Raw genomic sequence first — 20,899 nt, forward strand, 5'->3', positions numbered from 1 at the left:
GAGTTGATGAGCTGGAGTCGCAGCTACAAACACTGCGCAGCATAAGGGAGGGAGAGAGTTATGTAGACATGGTGCATCAGGTGACAGTCACCCCCCCTTAGGGTAGGTACATCTGAGGTTCAGGAGGCAGATAAAATGGTGACTGTCAGGGGAGGGAAGAGGAAGAAGAAATCAGGCAGGCAGACAGGACAGAGAACCCCGGAGGCTGTTCCCCTCAGTAACAAGTTTTCTGCCTTGGAAGCTGTTGAGGGGGATGACCTGCAGGGGCCTAGCTGCAGTTACCAGGTCTCTGGCACTGGGACTGGTACTGCTGCTCAGAAGGGAAGGGTGGGAAAGAGACATGCGGTAGTGATAGGGGACTCGATAGTCAGGGAAACAGACAGGAGGTTCTGTGGCAGTGAGCATGAGTCCCGGATGGTATGTTGCCTCCCAGGTGCCAGGGTCCGGGATGTCACTGATCGGGTCCACAGAATTCATGAGTGGGAGGGAGAGCAGCTAGAAGTTGTGGTCCATATTGGCACCAACGACATAGGTAGGAAGGGGGATGAGGTCCTGAAGAGTGAGTTCAGGGAGCTAGGCAGAAAGTTGAGGAACAGGACCTCAAGGGTAGCAATCTCGGGATTGCTGCCAGTGCCACGTGATAGTGAAGGTAGGAATAGGAGGAGGTGGCAGATAAATGCGTGGCTGAGAAGCTGGTGCAGGAGGGAGGGTTTTAGATTTCTGGATCAGTGGGATCTCTTCTCGGGAAGGTGGGACCTGTACAGAGAGGACGGGTTACACCCGAACCAGAAGGGGGCCAATATCCTTGCAGCGAGGTTTGCTAGTGGTGGTTCGGGAGGGTTTAAACTAGTTTGTGAGGGGAAGGGAACCGGAGGAGTAGGTCAGAGGAAGAAGGGAATGGGGAAAAGTTAGATCAAACAGGTAGAGGCTTTGGGGAAGGAGAAGCAGAATACAGGCTATAAAAGTAGTAAGGTAGATGGACTGAAGTGTGTTTACTTAAATGCAAGAAGTGTCAGGAATAAGGGGGATGAACTGAGGGCTTGGATAAGTATGGGGGACTACGATATCGTGGCTATTACTGAGATGTGGCTGACGTCAGGAGAGGAGTGGATATTGAATATTCCTGGTTTTCGGTGTTTTAAGAGGGATAGGGAAGGGGGGAGAAGAGGGGGAGGGGTGGCGATACTGGTCAGGGACACTGTTACCGCTGTGGAAAAGATGGATGTTGTAGAAGGATCATCTCTAGAGTCCGTATGGGTGGAATTAAGGAACAAGAAAGGAGCAGTTACTCTACTGGGAGTATTCTATAGGCCCCCCGGTAGCAGTAGAGATATAGAGGAGCAGATTAGCAGGCAGTGTTTGGAGAGAAGCAGAAATAACAATGTTGTTATAATGGGAGACTTCAACTTCCCAAATATAGACTGGAACCTGCTTAGTGCCAAAGGTTTAGATGGGACGGAATTTGTTAAATGTGTTCAGGAGGGATTCCTGACGCAGTATGTTGACGGGCCGACTAGAGGGAATGCCATGTTAGATCTAGTTTTAGGAAATGAACCGGGACAGGTGAAGGATCTATTGGTGGGTGAGCATTTGGGGGACAGTGACCATTGCTCCATAACCTTTAAAATTATCATGGACAGGGACAGGTGCAGAGAGGACAAGAGGTTTTTCAATTGGGGAAGGGCTAACTATGAGGCTATAAGGAGAGAACTTGGGATTGTAAATTGGGATGTCCTTTTTGAAGGAAAATGTACCATGGAGATGTGGTCGATGTTCAGGGATCTTATGCAAGATGTTAGGGATAAATATGTCCCGGTGAGGCAGAGAAGGAATGGCAGGGTGAAGGAACCGTTGGTGACAAGAGAGGTGGAACGACTTGTTAGGGAGAAGAAGGTAGCATACGTGAGGTATAAGCAGCAAGGTTCAGACAGGGCCCGTGAGGAATATAGGGTAGCAAGGAAGGAACTTAAGAAAGGGCTGAGGAGAGCTAGAAGGGGACATGAAAAGGCTTTGGCTAGTAGAGTTAAGGAAAATCCCAAGGCCTTTTTCAAGTACGTGAAGGGTAGGAGGATGGCTAGGGTGAAGGTAGGTCCGATTAAGGACAAAGGTGGGAGAATTTGCCTGGAAGTGGCGGAAGTGGGAGAAGTTCTCGATGAGTACTTCTCTTCGGTATTCACCAGGGAGAGGGGTCTTGATGATGCAGAAGGGAGTGCTGGTAGGGGTAATGTTCTCGAGGTTGTTGATATCAAGAGGGAGGATATGTTGAAGTTGTTAAATAATATTAATACAGATAACTCTCCGGGGCCTGACGGGATTTTCCCCAGGCTGCTTTGAGAGGCTAGGGAGGAGATTGCTGAACCGCTGGTAAGGATCTTTGAGTCCTCATTGTCTACGGGGGTGGTGCCGGAGGATTGGAGGGTTGCGAATGTTGTCTCCTTGTTCAGAACAGGTAATAGGGATAGGCCAGGGAATTATAGACCGGTGAGTCTCACGTCTGTGGTGGGTAAGCTGTTAGAAAGGATTCTAAGGGATAGGATTTATGAACACCTTGAGAATCATGGACTGATTAGGGACAGCCAGCATGGCTTTGTGAAGGAAGATCTTGCCTCACAGCCTGATAGAGTTCTTTGAGGAGGTGACCAGGAAGATTGATGAGGGCAGTGCGGTGGATGTGGTTTACATGGATTTTAGTAAGGCGTTTGATAAGGTTCCTCATGGTAGGCTTCTTCAGAAGGTCAGAGGCCAAGGGATCCAAGGAAGCTTGGCTGTGTGGATTAGGAATTGGCTTGCATGTAGAAAGCAGAGGGTTGTGGTGGAAGGAGTGCCCTCGGATTGGAAGGCAGTGACTAGTGGTGTCGCACAGGGATCGGTTCTGGGACCTCTACTTTTTGTGATATTTATAGATGACTTGGATGAGGGGGTGGAGGGCTGGGTTAGTAAGTTTGCAGACGACACTAAGGTAGGCGGTGTTGTGGATAGTGTGGAGGGCTGTCGGAGCTTACAGAGGGATATTGATGGGATGCAGAGCTGGGCTGACAAGTGGCAGATGGAGTTCAATCCGGAGAAGTGTGAGGTGGTACACTTTGGAAGGACAAACTCCAGGGCAGAGTACTGGGTGAATGGCAAGGTACTTGACAGTGTGGAGGAGCAGAGGGATCTGGGGGTTCATATTCACAGTTCATTGAAAGTTGCCTCACAGGTGGAAAGAACAGTTAAGAAGGCCAATGGGATGTTGGCTTTCATAAATCGCGGGATTGAGTTTAAGAGCCGCGAGGTGATGATGCAGCTTTACAAAACTCTAGTTAGGCCACACTTAGAGTACTGTGTTCAGTTCTGGTCGCCTCATTATAGGAAGGATGTGGAGGCATTGGAGAGGGTGCAGAGGAGATTTACTAGGATGCTGCCTGGATTGGAGAGTATTGAATATGAGGAGAGGCTTAAGGTGCTAGGGCTTTATTCACTGGAAAGGAGGAGGATGAGAGGAGACATGACAGAGGTATATAAAATATTGAGAGGAATAGATAGAGTAGACAGTCAGCGCCTCCTTCCCAGGGCACCAATGCTCAAGACGAGAGGTCATGGCTTTAAGGTTATGGGTGGGAGGTCCAGGGGAGATGTCAGAGGGAGGTTTTTCACCCAGAGAGTGGTTGGTGCATGGAATGCACTGCCTGGGGTGGTGGTGGAGGCAGATACAATGAACAGGTTCAAGAGCTTGTTGGATAGGCATATGGAGGAATGTGAGATAGAGGGATATGCGGGAGGAAGGGGTTAAGTAGTGTGAGGGTGGTCTGATGGACGGCACAACATAGTGGGCCGAAGGGCCTGTTTTGTGCTGTATGGTTCTATGGTACCTCTCGAAATGAATGTTAACATGACATTCGCCGATCCGACCTGGTGGTTAACCTTTAGGGTAACCTGCACGAGTACCCCCAAGTCCCTTTGTACTTCTGTACTTTGAATTTTCTCCCCATCTAGATAATAATCTGCCTGTTTATTTCTTTTTCCAAAGTGTACAACTGCACATTTCTCAACATTGAATCTCATCTGCCATTTCTTTGCCCATTCTCCTAAACTACCTAAGTCTTTCTGCAACCTTCCTATTTCTTCAGTACTCCCACTCCTGAACCTATCTTAGTGTTGTCCACAAACTTGGCCACAAAACCATTTACTCCATAATCCAAATCATTAATTTACAAAGTAAAAAGAAGTGACCCCAACACCGACCCCTGCGGAACACCACTAATAACTGGTAGCCAACCAGAACAGGATCCCTTTATTCCCACCCTTTGCTTTCTGCCTACCAGCCAATGCTCCACCCATTCCAATATCCTACCTGTAATTCCATGAGCTCTCATCTTATTAACCGGCCTCTTGTGCGGCGCCTTGTCGAAGGCCTTTTGAAAGTCTAAATACACAACATCCACAGCCTCTCCCTTATCCACCCTACCTGAAATTTCCTCAAAAAACTCCAATAGGTTGGTCAGGCAGGATCTTCCCCTCATGAAACCATGCTGGCTTGGGCCTATCTTGCCTTGCGCCTCTAGGTATTCCATAACCTCATCCTTGAGGATCGATTCCAATAACTTTCCCACCACCGATGTCAGACTAATAGGTCTGTAATTTCCTTTATGCTGCCTCCCTCCCTTCTTTGTTGATCTCAAACAGACAGCGCTGTAGAAGGTTTTGTTATCACAGAGGTTCAATTGGTAGCATTTCCACCTTGAAGTCAGAAAGTTATGGGTTGAGGTCCCACTCCAAGACTTGAGCAAAAACATCCAGACTGAAATTCTAATGCAACATGGAGGGAGTGATACACTGTCAGAGTTACTGCCTTCCAAATAAACCATTAAACTGAGGCCCTGTACTCTGTCTCCTCAAGTGAACAGAAAATAATCCATTCTGCCATTTTACATAACTGGTAGAAGAATTCCCTTCATCCCAGTCAATATTTATCCCTCAATCAACATTTTTGATTATTATTTGATTGATGTTGGTGAGAGTTTGTTGTGGGCAAATTGGGTGCTATGTTTGCAATAATACAACAGTATTTCATTGGCTGTAAAGCCCTTAGGACAGCCTTGATGAAAGTAACAGTGCAGAAATAATGCCATTGAAACCATGGGATGGATATATTTCATGTTTGGTCATTGACGTGGAAGTAGAGCATTTGTCCCTTTGAATCTGTGCCAGCGTACAGAGCAATCCCTTTCTCACACTCATTTGTCCCTTTGAATCTATGCCAGCGTACAGAGCAATCCCTTTCTCACACTCATTTTCACTGTAACCTTTTCTCTCTGCATTCCCATCTTCTCCTTCCAGATTCTGTCATTCACCAACAGGTTAGGAGCAATTTACAATGGTCAAATAACCTACTAACCTCCATGTTCTTGGATGTGGGAGGAAACTGGAGTATTCAGGGAGTAACCCATACACTCACAGGGAGAACATGCAAACTTCAAACAGCACCAGTGGTCAGGGTTGAACCCGGAACACTTGAACTGTGAAGCAGTAACTCGAGTCACCACTGTGTCACCCTCAAATATAACTACATATACTAACCATATGATGTGGATGTTAATCTGTCAAAACTATCCATCGCTTAGAGGAAAAGCTGTAGTGAGTTTGAGTTCCTGCAGGATCCCATACCTGAACAGGGGTATGACCAAAATCTCATCCAAAGCAGCAACCACCACAAATAAGGGGGGAAATGAGTCACGAGTGGCCCTCTAGCTATGTTCTGAGTTCCACAATATCACATCACAGTAACATTTTCTGCTAGGTCGCCCATAACAGAGAAGCTATTGTTACCAGTAACACTTTATGATCAGTTGATGAAAAGCACCAGGGCATAAACCATAAAACTTGAATTGTCTTGTCACACTTTGAACAACACCATCTCTTTTAAAATACTAGCAGCTGGTAAATCCAGTCCTGTTACACCTAAATATAAATTACATCTTTAAAAACAACTGGCAGAAAGATTGCACATCATTAAGTGGCATTAGCTGTACAAATCACTCCCCTGTAATCACTTGCTGTGAAATAATGTGTTTTATGCCAATTGCTACTGAATCCTATGCAATTTAAAAGAAAATTCTTTTCTAATCCCAGGTTGTTAGATTTCAGTGGTGCTCTGAAGTACCAGAATATCGATCTGGACAGCTGCCTGCTTTCAGAGAGACCGAGGACTGCACCAGATGAGAGAGACTTCGAGCTTGCACTTCAGCCTACTGTTCAACCCATAGAGCCACCTGAAAACTCACTAAGTTCCTCTACCACAACCCACAGCTCTCCTTCCAACAAGAAAGCTGTAAGGATTTTGTAATAGCAACTCCATGCAGTCAAAAACTTTTGCTTCCATTTGATTAAATTCACAGAAAGAGTATTTGGATGATCAAGGCTATCAATTTGGGTTAACATGAAACGAAGTAGTATTGTATGCGATTCAATATGAAAGTGACAATATCACCTAAACCTCAGTGACCAAGATCTTAAGCAAACTAGTTGATGGGTTTTGAGCCCACCTCTGCCAGGTAGTTCCATTGCACTTGTACCCAGTATGGGACCTCTCCAAGCACGTTTGCAGTGATCATGGAGCCTGGGAGCTTTACTAACCTGGTATTTTGAATCTTTTTAATGTAAGGTGAACACAGATATGTGTACTCACGTTGATGCAATATTAAAAACTAGCAACCCAGAAGAGGAGCTCTTGCAATTGCTTTTGAGGAAAGGCTAATTCTTAGCCAAGTGTGACAGGTCTTGCCATATAAGTACATCCAGCACATTACACACACTGGCTTATCATGGGCAACAGTGCTTCTCCTCATTGCTGCATTCCAAAACTGACTGTAATCTGAAAACCTCCTGCTTCAAATTGAACTGAAATATTGCAGCTTTCCAAAATACTTGTATTTATTTAGCTCAGAGTGATGTGGTGTCAGCAAGTTGCCCCCTGTTGGTGGTGAATCACAGAGTGACACATTGGCACAGCAGTTGGTGCTGCTGCACAGTTGCAGTGACTCAGGCTTGATCCTATGTCCAGTGCTGTCAGTGTGGAGTTTGCGTGCTCTTCCCATGACCACATGAGTTTCTGCACCTGCCTCAGTTTCTTTACACACGCCAAAGATGTGCTGGTATGATAATTGGCTATTGTTAATTACCCCTAGGTAACTGGGGAAAATTGAGGGAGAATAGGTTGCAGGGAGATAAGTGAAAGAATGAGATTGATTGGTGTGCTCAGTGGACCTAAAAGCCATCTTCTGTGTCATGGAAGTATGAGAGATAGAATGAGAAATGGAGAGTGGAGGTTTGTGGAGGCTATGGAAAGGGTTGAAATGAGGCTTACCAGGATGCTGCTGCTTTAGAGGGCATGAGTTATATAAGGAGAGGTTGGACAAACTTGGGTTGTTTTCTCTGGAACGTCAGAGGCAGAGGGGAGAACTGTTAGAGGTTCATAAGAATATGAGAGGCAAAGATAAGGTAGACAGTCATAATCTTTTTCCCAGGGTAGAAATGTCAAGTACTAGAGAACCTGCATTTAAGGTGAGAGGGGGAATGTTCAAAGATGCTTGGGGCAAGTTTTTTTACATCGACAGTGGTAGGTGCTTGGAATGGGCTGCCGGGGGTAATGCTGGAAGCAGATGCAATATTGGCATTTAAGAGGCTGTTGGATAGACAGATGAATATGCAGGGGATGGAGGGATATGGATTATGTGCAGGCAGAAGAGAATTAGTTTAATTCAGGATCGTGTTCAGTACAGACATTGTGCTGAAGGGCCTGTACCTGTGGTTCAGAAGAGAGGGGACCTATTCAGACTATCAAATCTGCGCTGGCTCTTTTGAGCTGTTAAATCAATCCTTTATCTACATTATCCAGTAAATATTTTCCCTTCAAGTACTTATACTCTCGGATGTGTTTCCACCTTCCTTTCAGGCATCACTGACTGTGTGAAGGAATGTGTTGATAGCCTCATGCATTAATTTTTGGTTAATTACCATATATCCATGTCCTCTGGTTATCAACCCTTCTGCCACTGGAGTTTGAGAGATAGGATGAGAAATGGAGCGTGGAGGTTTGTGGAGGCTTTGGAAAGGGTCAAAATGAAGCTTAGCAGGCTGCTGGTAAGTTTCTGAAGTTTATGAAGAAGCGATTCATCTTCCAGTGGTGAGGACATTTCTCTGGGTGTTGGCCGGGGAAAGATGCAGGAGGTGATGTGTTCTGAGAGGGTCTCATGAACAATTCAGGCTGGCTCAGACCACACTAGCAAAGGCTGGCACATCTATGCCAGTGCATCTTCCTGAATGGCGTTCCTATAAAGAAGAATGAAAGCAAATGTATTCCTGACAACACTTTCATTGGTAAATGTCATTTCTGGTCAACAGGTGCAGTGTGCAACAGAGGAGTTACCAGCCATTATTCCCAAAGCTTACCAATTTGGTCTTGCCCGGGGCAGCCACATGATTCTTTCCCTTGATGAGAACACAGTGAAGAGGAAGTAAGTAATTTTCTATGATAGATGTGAAGGCTATAAATAACCTTTACTGGAGAATGATTTTAAGCTTATCTTCAAAAGGACATTTGAAGGTATTTATAATGGCTCAATGAATGGCATTGTCACTTCTGAGTTTATGGTTTCAAGTCATACTCTGAGACTTCAACTGAAAAGTCTAGGCTGTTCCTTTATTGCAGTACTAAGAGGGTGCTGCACTTCAATGGACACTTTTCTGGATGAAATACCAAACCACAATTCTATCTGCTTCACCAGATGAACATAACAGATCCTGGGCATTATTTTAACAAGAGCAGATCCCTGGCCAATATTCATCCTTTATCCAAAATCAATCAAAAAGATGATACCCTTATTATAATGTTGCTGCTTGTGGGAACTTGCTGTGCACAAATTGACTGAGCACAAATTCCACATCTTTCCTGTGGAATTGTACCTTGGCTGTAAGCCAGGTTGGGAGTGCAAAGCAAGACACTTATTAAGTCTTTCTTCTCTGAATCGCCAATGTTATTTTTATTACAAGATACAACTGTTTTTCTACCTGTTACCCAGCAGAGGAAGCCCTTGCGCCTGATGCAGTGAAAGGTCATTAAATAGCATACTTGTAGTGGACTGATTTTGGTCTGCTTGTCTCTATTATCCTGAATAATCATGTGCAGTCCTAATGGTTAGAGAATTGGTTAATTTTTTGGAGACTCCAGTTTAGATTAATGATACTTAAAGAAGATGGATATGTGATACGTACTGAAAAAGGTGATGGATCCACTAGTGAGGTTTTCCAGCGGGTAGCTTTAGCCCCCAGAACAGGTTGGCTTCTCAGGGGGGAAGGTAAGATATTTGTAAAAATTAAATCTACCTCAAATTGGTGCAATTAGTCCATTCTCGACCCATTTCTCAGGAGAAAGTTCAGCCGGTTCCAAGCTTTAAGAGACTGGAATTACATGTTTATCCTTTTCAGTGGGTAGAACTTGGGTAGTGTGAAGCAGTGGGCAGAGCTCAGTCAGTAAAGTGCCTTTCAACATCAACTTCTCTAACTTCCAGTCACCACTCCCCTCTGTTTCCCCCCCCCCCCCCTTGTCCCTCTGGTCCCTTTACCCCTTCTGTTTCCCCTTCCCTTTCCCCTTCCCCACCTTCATGACCTGCCCATCACCCACACCTTCCTCCCTCTGGTTCCCCACCTCCTTCCCTTTATCCCATGGTCTACTGTCCTCTCGGATCAGGAACCTTCAGCCCTTTGCCTCTTCCACCTACCACCTCCCGACTTCTTGCATCATTCCCACTTCCCCCCCCCCACTCCCCCACCTACCTACCTTCCCTCTCCCCCCTACCTCCACCTATCACCCGCCAGCTCATGCTCCTCTCCCTTCCCCCCCACCACCTTTTTATTCTGGCTTCTGCCCTCTTTCCAGTCCTGATGAAGGGTCTTGGCCCAAAACATCAACTGTCTATTTCCCTCCATAGATGCTGCCTGATCCACTGAGTTTCTCCAGCAGTTCGTGTGAAGTGCCTTTCCTAGCTGTGTTTCGGGGACAGAAGTGCCCTCCTCCATCTCTACAAGCCTACTGCACGCCACTCCACTCCACTATCCACAACTTACTTCCATCCTGCATCCTCCCCTATCCCCCCACTTTAAGATTTCCTCCATGACCATCACTTCAATTCCTGTGGTTCCCCTCTCTGCTTGACCACACTGTTAATCAGGTTCGATGTTGGGTGGGAAACCTGCAGAAGTCATTTAAAAGCCTCTCCTGCATTAAATCTCCAGGACATCTGGGGAAAAAAGTACTTCCTTACTTCCTTACTTCCTGCCCATAAGTCCTTGGCACTTTAACACACCTCCCCCAAATACCAAGGCCTTGCTTTCCATCTGTTACTTGTCAGTAAATTAATTGTTAATGTTTATGTCAGCTTAAGACTCATTCATTTTTGGACTTTGATAAAGAGTCTCCAGGTTAAGTTCTGGTCCCACTTACTTACAGGGTGAAGCATCCTTCACTCTGCACCAACATTACCCAAATTTCAAAAGCCATAGCGTGCTCTTCCCCAGACTTCATGCATTTTTCATCTCTCACTTTATTCATTGCGAAAACCTTGAGTGAGATCTTGTGATTCCCTGCCCATTAAGAAATGAATTAGGACTATTTCAAATAATGGTACTAATGCCTAGGTGACCAAGCTTTGACTATTCTTTTAATTAGGCTCTAGTACCATCGAGTTTTCTGTCAGCTAATGGGTTATCAGGCCATACAGAAATCTTAAAAAGGTTTGCATTCAAATAATGTCTTTCACAATGTCCTAAAACATTCTACAGCCAATAAAGTGGCTTTAAAGGGTCATCATTGCCATAATGTAGGGAAAATGGCAGCCAATTTGAACACAGGAAGGTCCTACAAATGCCGATTTGATAATCTGTGTTATTATTTATAATAATAACACAGATTGAATAAGGAAAATAAGGAACTACCTAATTGTTAGCCTGACTTCAGTGATGGGGAGGGTGCTTGGGTCATGTAATGACAGATCTCCTTGGAAAGAAGATATCTTTATTAGTCACATGTACATCGAAACACATAGTGAAATGCATCTTTTGCATAGAGTGCTCTGGGGGCAGCCTACAAGTGCTGCCACACTTACGGCGCCAACTGGATTAAGCAGCATTAGCATGGATTTATGAAAGGAAGGTTGTGTTTGACTTGATCGGTAAAAAAGCTTTCCCTGGTTGAGGAATCAAGAGCTAGGGGACACCAGTGACTCTCATCTACTTGGGCACACATTAAAAGATCATAGCAAATTACACCTGCTATTTTTCAAAATGCGCAGTTCACCTGCATTCACACATAGCCATGCTCAGTGTGTCTTTGTTAATGCTGATATTCTCAGTATGCTCTGAGCTATTGTGAATTGATGTTCCCCTGCTCAATTCCATGGGATAACAGAGGGCTGACAGATTCCGATACAGTTCTTGATCTTTGCTTAATTCTCAGTGGGAGGAGACAAATGCTTCCCTGCAGGAAAACCTCTCTTGACCAGACCACTTATGGAAGATAGAATGAGGGCACAGATGGAGACCATTCAACCCATCATTCTTGTTTAAGGCTGTCCCATACCTTGCCATACAGGACATAGCAGCCTGCTTGATAGGTACCACAACCATTCACTCACTCCACCACCAACGTACAGTAGCAGCAGTCTGTACCATCTACAGGATACACTGCAGCAACTCATCAAGACCTTAGACTGCACCTTCCAAACCCACAAACTCCACCAGCTATAAGGACAAGGGCAGCAAAAGCATGGGAACACCACCAGCTCGAAGGTTCCCTGAAAGCCACACACCATCCTGACTTGGAAATACATCACCGTTCCTTCACCGTCACTGGGTCAAAATCCTGGAACTCCCTCCCCAACAGCATTGTGGGTATACCCACAGCTCATGGACTACAGCTGTTCAAGAAGGCAGTTCACCACCACCTTCTCAAGGTCATCTAGGGATGGGCAATTAAATGCTGGCTCAGCCTGCGAAGCCCACATCCCTTGAGTGAATTTAACAAAAAATCTTGCATCCAAAATCCAAATGTAGCACAGTGCCACAGTTGAAAAGAGAAATGAAGAATTAGAGCCTTGATTATAACAAGCTTGCCCTTAAGGGATCCTGCAATGAGGAGAACATGGGAATAAAGGTAGGAGAAGGGTAATCAGTCATGGTTGCAACATCACATGTGCCAGAATGGAAGAAAGAACTAAGATCAATATTTTCCCTTTTGATCTTCTCAAAGACTCCTTTAAATGCACTTGGCCTCGCCCTCATCAATCTACCAGTGACAGGTGTAGCTGTCCATAATAGTATTGGGCGTTGTAACCACCATACAGTCATTATGAAGACATCTTCTTGTTGTCACACTGAGAATATCCTCCATATTGCTTTGTGCCATTATGACCATGCTAAATTGCTTCGAGTTAGATCAAATCTGGCAGCTCAAAACTGAGCATCCATGAAGCACTATGGACCATCTGTGGCAACAGAAACATACACCACCACACTCTAATCTCATGGCTCAGCATATCACTCACTGCCATTAATATCAAGCTGGAAAATCAATTAAAGATGTGTTTAATTTAAATACCAGGATGCAAATCTCATGTCTCAGATGATTTGTATTGAAGAGATTTCCTTGGTTGTGGTTTTTATGAAAAAAATGTCACAAATAAAAACCAGCTTAAAGTATTCTGCAACGACAGTTCACATATGAATCTCATTTTCTAAGAATCAACTTTTGCTCTGGCAAGGAGCAATTGTCATTGACCAAAGCTGTGTGTAATGGAAAGTCTGTGGTTACTTGAAAAATTGATGATTGTGCTTTCCATTTTGCTCAGGTTTTCTATCCAGCTGAACATTAGAACATATGCCTCCAGCGGACTGATTTACTACATGGCTCATCAAAACCAGATTGACTGTGCAGCCCTTCAGCTGTGGATGGGGAGATTGCACTTCCTCTTTAACCTTGGGAGAGGTACAGCAGTGGCCATCCTGCCAAACCCCATTAACGACGGCCAGTGGCATTCAGTAAGTCCCATTGTTAGGTCTGCTGTTTGACTAAAATCTCAGTTTCGTCTGCATTTACATGCAAGCTACAATGTAAAAGAAATTTCAAGTTAGCCATTTCCTTCACATCATGATTTAGGAAACTGACAGTATAATTCCTTCTCCACCATGGGCTCTGTAAAAGGCAGATGAAAGTTCCAAGGTAAACATCAGTGAAGACTCACAGCTCCACAATGCCAACCAGTTTTCTACCCACTTCCCGAATGACTTATACTGGAATTGTTCAGCTGGGCTTGTACATGTTGGAAGATTATATTTTAACTTGCCAAGTGCCAGTGGTGAATCACTTTGTATGTGTGTGTATTAACTGTAATCTTTCTTGGAAGCCAAATGGGGCAGTAAATTGATACAGCCTGCTAAAATCTAGAAGGCCAAGTACTTTTCAAACTTATCCCACCACCACGGGCAGCTGGCACTTCTGAGCATGTTTAATGCTGGGCTAGAGCTTTCTCCCAAGTGGGTCAGTAACATCATTGATGGAGTCAGTGGGACACAAGGAGTTCCTCCCACCTAGTTAAAAAGTTTCTCTTCAATTCCCCTCTTATCCTTCCAGAATCACCTTAAATCTCTTCCCCTGGTTATTAATCTCTCTGTTAAGGTGAAGAATTCCTTAATTGGGAATTAACAGCCTCTCCTAATTTTGTGAACGTCAATTAAATCCTTCTTCAGCGTCCTCCCAAATTAAAATCGGAGAATTTTTACTAGGGTTTCCTTATTTGGTCTAATTTCAGGGGCAGAGCTGCAGAGAGCCTTCTGAGCCATTGTAAGCTCTTCCAGTGAAGTTATGACAGACAAGTGATAGAACTTCATGAAATACTTCTGAGAATTCTCAAATCAATAAAAAAACTTACCAGATGTAAACTACCCACTCTCCTAAACCTTTCAGGATTTCTAGGTTTCCTCCTTCGGGACTCTTGAAAAACTGTTTATTTTGTCCTAATAACTCGCCATATGGCTAGATGTTAAATTTTGTTCAATAATGCACCTTGCAATAGTTTCCTATCTTAAAGCTGGTATAGAAATACAAGTTGCCATTAGTTGTCAGGTGAAGCCTAACCAGTAATGATCTTCTGTGAGAAGTGATCATATTGAGAGTAAAAGGAGGCAGCAATAGTTAGATCCAGTGATAAACCACACTCTGAGGTATGTTATTTGGAAGGCAATCCATCTTAAAGCTGTAAGTCAATGAAAAAATGCCTTTCACTTCATCCATGACAAGAAACTGTACTGTTATACAAAGCCAAAATAACGCAGATGCTGAAAACATGAAATATAAACAGATCAGTATTATAGTACATCTGGTTTGGTCAATGGAATCCCTTTACTTCTACTTCTTTATACTTCTTCTATGTCTCTCTTTAAAGGTAAAAACAGAATATGCAAAACGTAGAGGTGTGATTACTGTGGATGGGAAGGAATCCAGTTCTGCTCTGGGCGATGGCAACTCACTGGATGTGCAAGGAAAGTTATACCTTGGAGGCTTGCCATTGGATTACACAGCCAAGAAAATAGGAAATGTAAGAACAACTTCACTGTTCATTTGCTAGCAGGCTACTCCTGTTTGTCATTATCAGTACTGACATATCATGAGTAATACTGATAAATACGTGAATTGGCCCCACTTTCCCCATGAGGAACCATGTACAAAGGGAGTAGGATGTTCTAAATGGGATTTTGAATGTTTTTGGTTTTTATTTTTGCTTTATCTTTGGGATGTTTTCTCATTTTTATTAATGTTTGGTTAAATCAAGAATTTTTGGTTATTAAAACATATTAAAAAAAGGTGCATCAGCTTTTAGTCTCTAGAAAGTAGTGCTAAATCAAAATCAGGAATAATAACCACTGCAGACTTGTTCAGTGGATCAGTCAGGCAGCATCTATGGAGAAAGAAGCACTTCACATTTCAGTTCTCTCCACAGATGTTGCTTTCCCTACTGAGTATTTCCAGCATCATCTGTTTTTATTTACCTTAGTTACTTCTTTGACAAAATGTTTCCTTTAATGTGATGGATTCTGTGTTTGCTTAGTAATTACAACACAGGAGCCCACCAGTTCCCAGCATTCCCATCAGTCTCCTTTCCCAGTAATTCATTCCCTGTCACGTGCCCCATCAACTCCCCTTTGATTCTTTTGCCTACACAAAGGGCTAATTTACAGGTAGTCATTTAATCTACCAGCACATCTTTGGGATGCGGGAGGAAACAGGAGCCCCCAGCAGAAACCCGCGTGGTACAAACTCACACAGACAGCACCCGGTGTCAGGATCGAAACAAGATCCTGGAGCTGTGAAGCAGCATGAACTACTGCACAACTATGCCAGCCTTATTTCTGCCTGCACTTTTAATCTCATGGTCCTTTTGACCACTGTCACACAAATAACCAGTGTGTTCCACAAATAAACGGGAAGGGTCAGGAGTCTGAATGGGCATTTTGGAAGTGATAAAGCAAAATGAATGAAAACCTAATTTCTGTGCAGTTGACATTTATTCCTGGTACATAGTTTTATCAATGAAGAAAAATGACTTGCCAGATATTCCTCTGCGGACAGCGTTGTGTTTTTTATTATCAGTCAGAACCAAATAATTCTAAACTAAATGTTATCCAGCAGTCATCTCATTAACAGCACCATGAGCACAAAGTGTCCCACTTAGGACTACACAAGCAAATAATACCATCTGAATTCAGCTCTTCATGGAAGACTGCTGGATAGCTGTGTTTCGGGATATGTTCAAGGAAGGGAAAGGGAGCAGAGGAAGGAAGGAGGGTAAAATGTCCCTCAACATATATAGGAAATAGCATTATCATCATCCATTGAAATGTCTCCATCCTGTGCTCTTGCCTTCTTAACGAAGGATGTGGCAGAGCAATGCAGGAAATGAAATCAGGATTCCAGGAAAGGGAATGATTTTAATAAAACCATCTATTTTTTGTTTATATTTGTAAATTCAGTGCTTCAGTAAAAATAATCACAAACTGAGATTAACAAAGTACTGTGTAACTCTCAGGAATAAAGAAAGGAGACAGTCTAGTAATGCAGTCAAGCACTTGCAGCTAAGTATATTTAACTAAGATTGTTGCAGTTCAGAGTAACGTTGATGTGAATGGTTGATAAATATAAGTAGCCAGCTGTTGAAAGTTTGTCTTACACTCTTGTGGTCACAAGTGGAAGGGTCAGTTCACGCCCAAGATAACTTCCCAATCTAGAAGCCTCAGCACATGGAGACAATTTAGTTTGTGTACCTGTTACAATGCAGTGTGCACAACCAATTTCTTTCTGCTAAATGGAAATATTATCTTCTAAAGTTACTGTCATATGCACAAGTACATGTATGCACAGGTGCAATGAAAAACCTAATTGCAGCAGCATCACAGGCCTTAAAAATAAGAGTCAGTTTCATCCATGATCTTGGGCAGATGTGCAGGTCCCAGTCCTAGCCAGAATGTCTGGTTAGGTCCAGTCAGGGAGATGTGCTTGGTGAGCACCATCTGCCTCAGATACCAGTGCCTGTCAAACTATATACCCATTCTGGAAGATTCCCATTGAAATGCTCATGGAGTTTGTTGCTTTCCTGATCTCTCTCACCCAGATCTCAATAAGGAGAGTTTGAGTTTTGGGCAATAGAACAGAGATAAACTATCCAACTCTATGACCAATTTGGCCGTATCTTTTGAAAGGTTGAGAAAGCCCTTTGTTTTCCAGAAAATGTAGACAATTGTCATGCAAACCAATGAAGGAGTTGAAGATTATCTTTATTTGTACACAAGATGTGGTTATCATTGCCAAGCCAGCTTTTAAAGCCGATCCTAATTGTTCATGAGTAGGTGGTGATGAACCACCTTCTGAAGTAGCTGCAAGCCTGATGGTGAAAATACTCTGCAGTGCTGTTGAGTTGGAGATTCCAATGGCAATGAAAGAATAACCAATATATTTACCAGGCAGGATGGCAAACGAGTTCATAGTGTCCTCCACTTTCCATCATCATTGGTTTGAAATGCTTTTGAAGAAGCCTTGGCAAATTGTTACTGTGCATTGTGGGGATGATAATTCTCATACATGTTGCATTAAAGATAGGGTGGCCACACTAATAACAGTCTGGCTAACTTGCATTAAGAGAGATTTGCATGTTGACTTGTGGAATTCTATAGAGCAAATAAATATCACTATTCATACATCAAATTTTTTCCCTATAGCACTCGCTCACCCAGGACTATTGAAAACATGGCCTCATTAGTAATTCTGCTAAAGCAGTGCTGTTGAGCCTGTCATTGACATTAGGTAATCTGTCACTGCTTCTGCAAATTGCTTCATGGTCAGCGTGCTTTGTCAATTCAGGGGACATTAAAGGGTTAATGTTTGGGTATGAAGGCTGAGCACTGCTTTTAAGCAATGGTTTAGCCGTTCATTCTAAGCAGCCCTGGCCTGCCTAAGAATAAAGCCCTAGAGGGACCCAGCAGAGCCTGTTACTCATTATTATCTGAAATACCAGCAATTGAAAATACACACAAGGAATCTCGTTGCAGTTGTCTCTGCCTGGTCCAAGTTATACCACATTAAATGCAACATTATGGAAGGCATTAAATCCCATTAAATGAGAAAAAGCTCAAGAAATTTCAATCTGATGTGAATTATTAGACTTTCATCTCTTTGTATGTTTGGTTTCTTTGTTGTTCCTCAGGCAACACACAGTATTCCTGCTTGTCTTGGTGGTGTAACCTTGAATAGCAAGCCCCTGGACATGGAGAGGCCAGTCTCCATCCTCACTGTGAGCAGATGTTATGCTGCCGTTCAGGAGGGCTCGTTCTTTGACGGCACAGGATTTGCTGCACTGGGTAAATGATGTTTAATATTAAAGAAGTTCTATTCTGCTTTACACAGGTATTTGTGAAGTTCCCTATAAAAAAGATCCTTGATTAAATTCATTTGAGCCTTGCACCTGTCCTCATGTTCCCAAATTATCGTCAAGCAGTTGCGATGTTTGGAAAGAACCAGGATAGAAACAATCTTCCCAAGGGAAATTGTGGATGGGCATTAATTACATCCTGCTCTTACTAATGATGCCCATACTGCTGAGTGTGAAAAAGATTTTTTTTAAATCACTTTATTTGTAATCCTCCATAGCAACCAAAATGGTAATTAAATTAATTATTTCCAATAACAGGATGATTTTTCCCACCCCTGCCAGGGGAAAGTTTAGTACCAACTTATCCAGATTCCAACAGCAAGGCTGACTGCAATGTGTCTCAACCTCATGTCTTTCCATGCTGTGACAGGTGTTGTGAATAACCTTAGTCAGTCTGTAAACTGTGCCTGCATTAACACCCTGATTTTAAAAGCCAGCCAATATTTCAGGGTCCCCATGGACACCAGGAGGCAGCAAGATGGGTCTATCTATTCTATCAACATAGCAGGCTTTACCCAATGACATTGTCCAGCCCTGAGCAAGCATACTTGAAGGGTAAAACACAAAAGGCTTCATCTCCTTTAACATTCAGCTGGTACATTACCATCAGCAGAGCCTGTTCCTGGTTCCTGAAAAATGTCAGTGTCCTACCGTGCCAGTACCTCATCCTGCTCAGCTTTTGCCTGCATAAGAAATCACAGGCCAGCTATCTGGGGACAAGGGCCATCCTCGTTACACCTTCGTTACTGAGACTTTTCCAGCCTGAACTGTTTTGGGTTCCAAGCCGCCAACAAGCAGAGCACTGAAACACTCAAGCAGTGGCTCTGCTGCTAAGATGGGCCCAGGAGTTCTCTGTGGGGCCATTAACTGATCACAGCTTCAGTTGAACTGCTCCTTCGCCCACTCATTCACAGAGAGTTTTCCAAATCACAAACACCTCCTCCACTCCGAGGCTGAATCACCTTTGGATGATTCTCTTCCATTGAGTCATAGAATCATACAGCACGGAAACAGGCCCTTTGGCCCAACTCATGCATGCCGACCAAGATTCCCATCTAAGCTAGTCCCATTTGCTCGTGTTTGGCCCATATCCCTCTAAACCTTTCCTATCCATGTACCTGTCCAAGTGTCTTAATTGTTATTGTACCTGCCTCAACCACTTCCTCTGGCAGCTCGTTCCATATATGCAACACCCTTTGCATGAAGAAATTGCCCCTCATGTCCCTTTTAAATCTTTTCCCTCTCACAAACCTGTGCCCTCTAGTGTTTGATTCTCTTTGCCTGGGAAAAAGACTGTGTGCATCCATCAATCTATGCCCCTCATGATTTTATACACCTCTACAAGATCACCCCTCCTACACTCCAAGGAATAAAGTCTTAGCCTGCCCAGCCTCTCCCTATAACTCAGGTCCTTGAGTCCTGAGAACATTCTCATAAATCTACTTTGCACTCTTTCCAGCTTAATGATATCTTTCCTATAACAGGGTAACCAACATCATACACAATACTCCAGGTGGGGTCTCACCAACATCTTGTACAACTTCAACATAATGTTTCAACTCTTGTATTCATTGCCCTGACTGAAGGGCAGTGTGCCAAATACCTTCTTCACCACCTTGTCTACCTGTGACGCCACTTTCAGGGAACTATGTACTTGTACTCCTAGGTCCCTCTGTTCCACAACACTCTCCGGGGCCCTACCATTCACTGTGAAAGTCCTACCCAGGGCATTGGAACAGCTTAGAAAAAGAGTTAAAGTCCAAAAGCCACCAAAACACTGGAAGGTTAGGTAGTAACAGATGAACTGTGCCAGGCTACCTTCATGAATAAATACTTGAGGAAAAAGAGATAGCGACAGCCGCAGCACACCTGGTGCTCTCCGTATTGCCCTTGCCAAGGGTCAACAGAATTTTCTTCTCCATCTACCTAGATGCACAGTGTAATCTTCAGCAGCAAAGGGGTTATGTCACTTAACAATTCAGAGGCACGGGCTAATGATGCAGAGGTGTGAGTTCAAATCCCTTGCAGCAGCTGTGAACTTAATTCCAGAGCCAGGACCTCCTGGTGGCCACCCACTGCAATTCCACATCCCATTCCCATACCGACATGTCTATCCATGGCCTCCGCTACTGCCATGTTGAGGTCAGGCACAGGTTGGAGGACACCTCATATTTTCTTCCCCCCCCCCCCCACTCCTTTGTCTTCCCTTATTCCCATGGCTCCCTTGCCCCACGTTGATGACCTGCCCATCTCCTGTCCTCCCCACCCCCATCCTTTATTCCATGGTCCACTGCCCTCTCCTTCTGGATTCCTCCTCCTCCAGCCCTTTGCCTCTTCTACCTATCACCTCTCAGCTGATTACATCTTCTCCCCCTCCCCCATCCACCTACCCTCCCCCTCTCAGCTGGACTCGCCTTTCACCTGAACTCACCTATCTGCTGCCTGTGTGTGCTCCTCCCCCTCCCCCCAGCTTCTTATTCTTTCCAGTCCTGATGAAGGGCCTTGGCCCAAAACGTCGACTGTTTATATCCCTCCATGGATGCTGCCTGACCTGCTGAGTTCCTCCAGCACTTTTTGTGTATTGCTCCAGAGTTATTTCACTGAATTTACAAAGGTAGTATGAGTAAGAGTGAGTGTGAAAATACAGGATTGTTGGGAAAGCCCATCTTTATACCAGAGCTCTGTAGGGAAGGAAATTTCTTGTCTTTACCTGTTGGCATGGTAATGTGGTTGATATTTTAACTGTCCCTTGAAATGGCCATGCTCATCACTAATTTCAGGTCGGGTGGATAATGCCTACATCCTGGGAGTGAATTAAAACAAAAGCAAACAAACTTTGCCACCACAGTGGTGTAGTTGGTCAAGTTGCTGCCTCACAGCTCCAGTGA

At 44.0% G+C, this 20,899-nt stretch overlaps 1 protein-coding gene across 1 annotated transcript in view; it reads left to right on the forward strand.

Moving 5' to 3' along the window:
* The window catches only part of lama1 (laminin, alpha 1), a 274,266-nt gene that overhangs the window by 246,307 nt on the left and 7,060 nt on the right, over nucleotides 1-20,899 (forward strand). The window contains exons 56-60 of the mRNA XM_052022961.1: nucleotides 6,112-6,310; nucleotides 8,383-8,495; nucleotides 12,882-13,071; nucleotides 14,475-14,627; nucleotides 17,787-17,940. Of these exons, the coding sequence (XP_051878921.1) occupies nucleotides 6,112-6,310; nucleotides 8,383-8,495; nucleotides 12,882-13,071; nucleotides 14,475-14,627; nucleotides 17,787-17,940 (809 nt within the window). The remainder of the gene's footprint in view (nucleotides 1-6,111; nucleotides 6,311-8,382; nucleotides 8,496-12,881; nucleotides 13,072-14,474; nucleotides 14,628-17,786; nucleotides 17,941-20,899) is intronic.

The sequence above is a fragment of the Pristis pectinata genome, chromosome 9 (genome assembly GCF_009764475.1).
Source record: "Pristis pectinata isolate sPriPec2 chromosome 9, sPriPec2.1.pri, whole genome shotgun sequence".
Lineage (NCBI taxonomy): Eukaryota > Metazoa > Chordata > Chondrichthyes > Rhinopristiformes > Pristidae > Pristis > Pristis pectinata.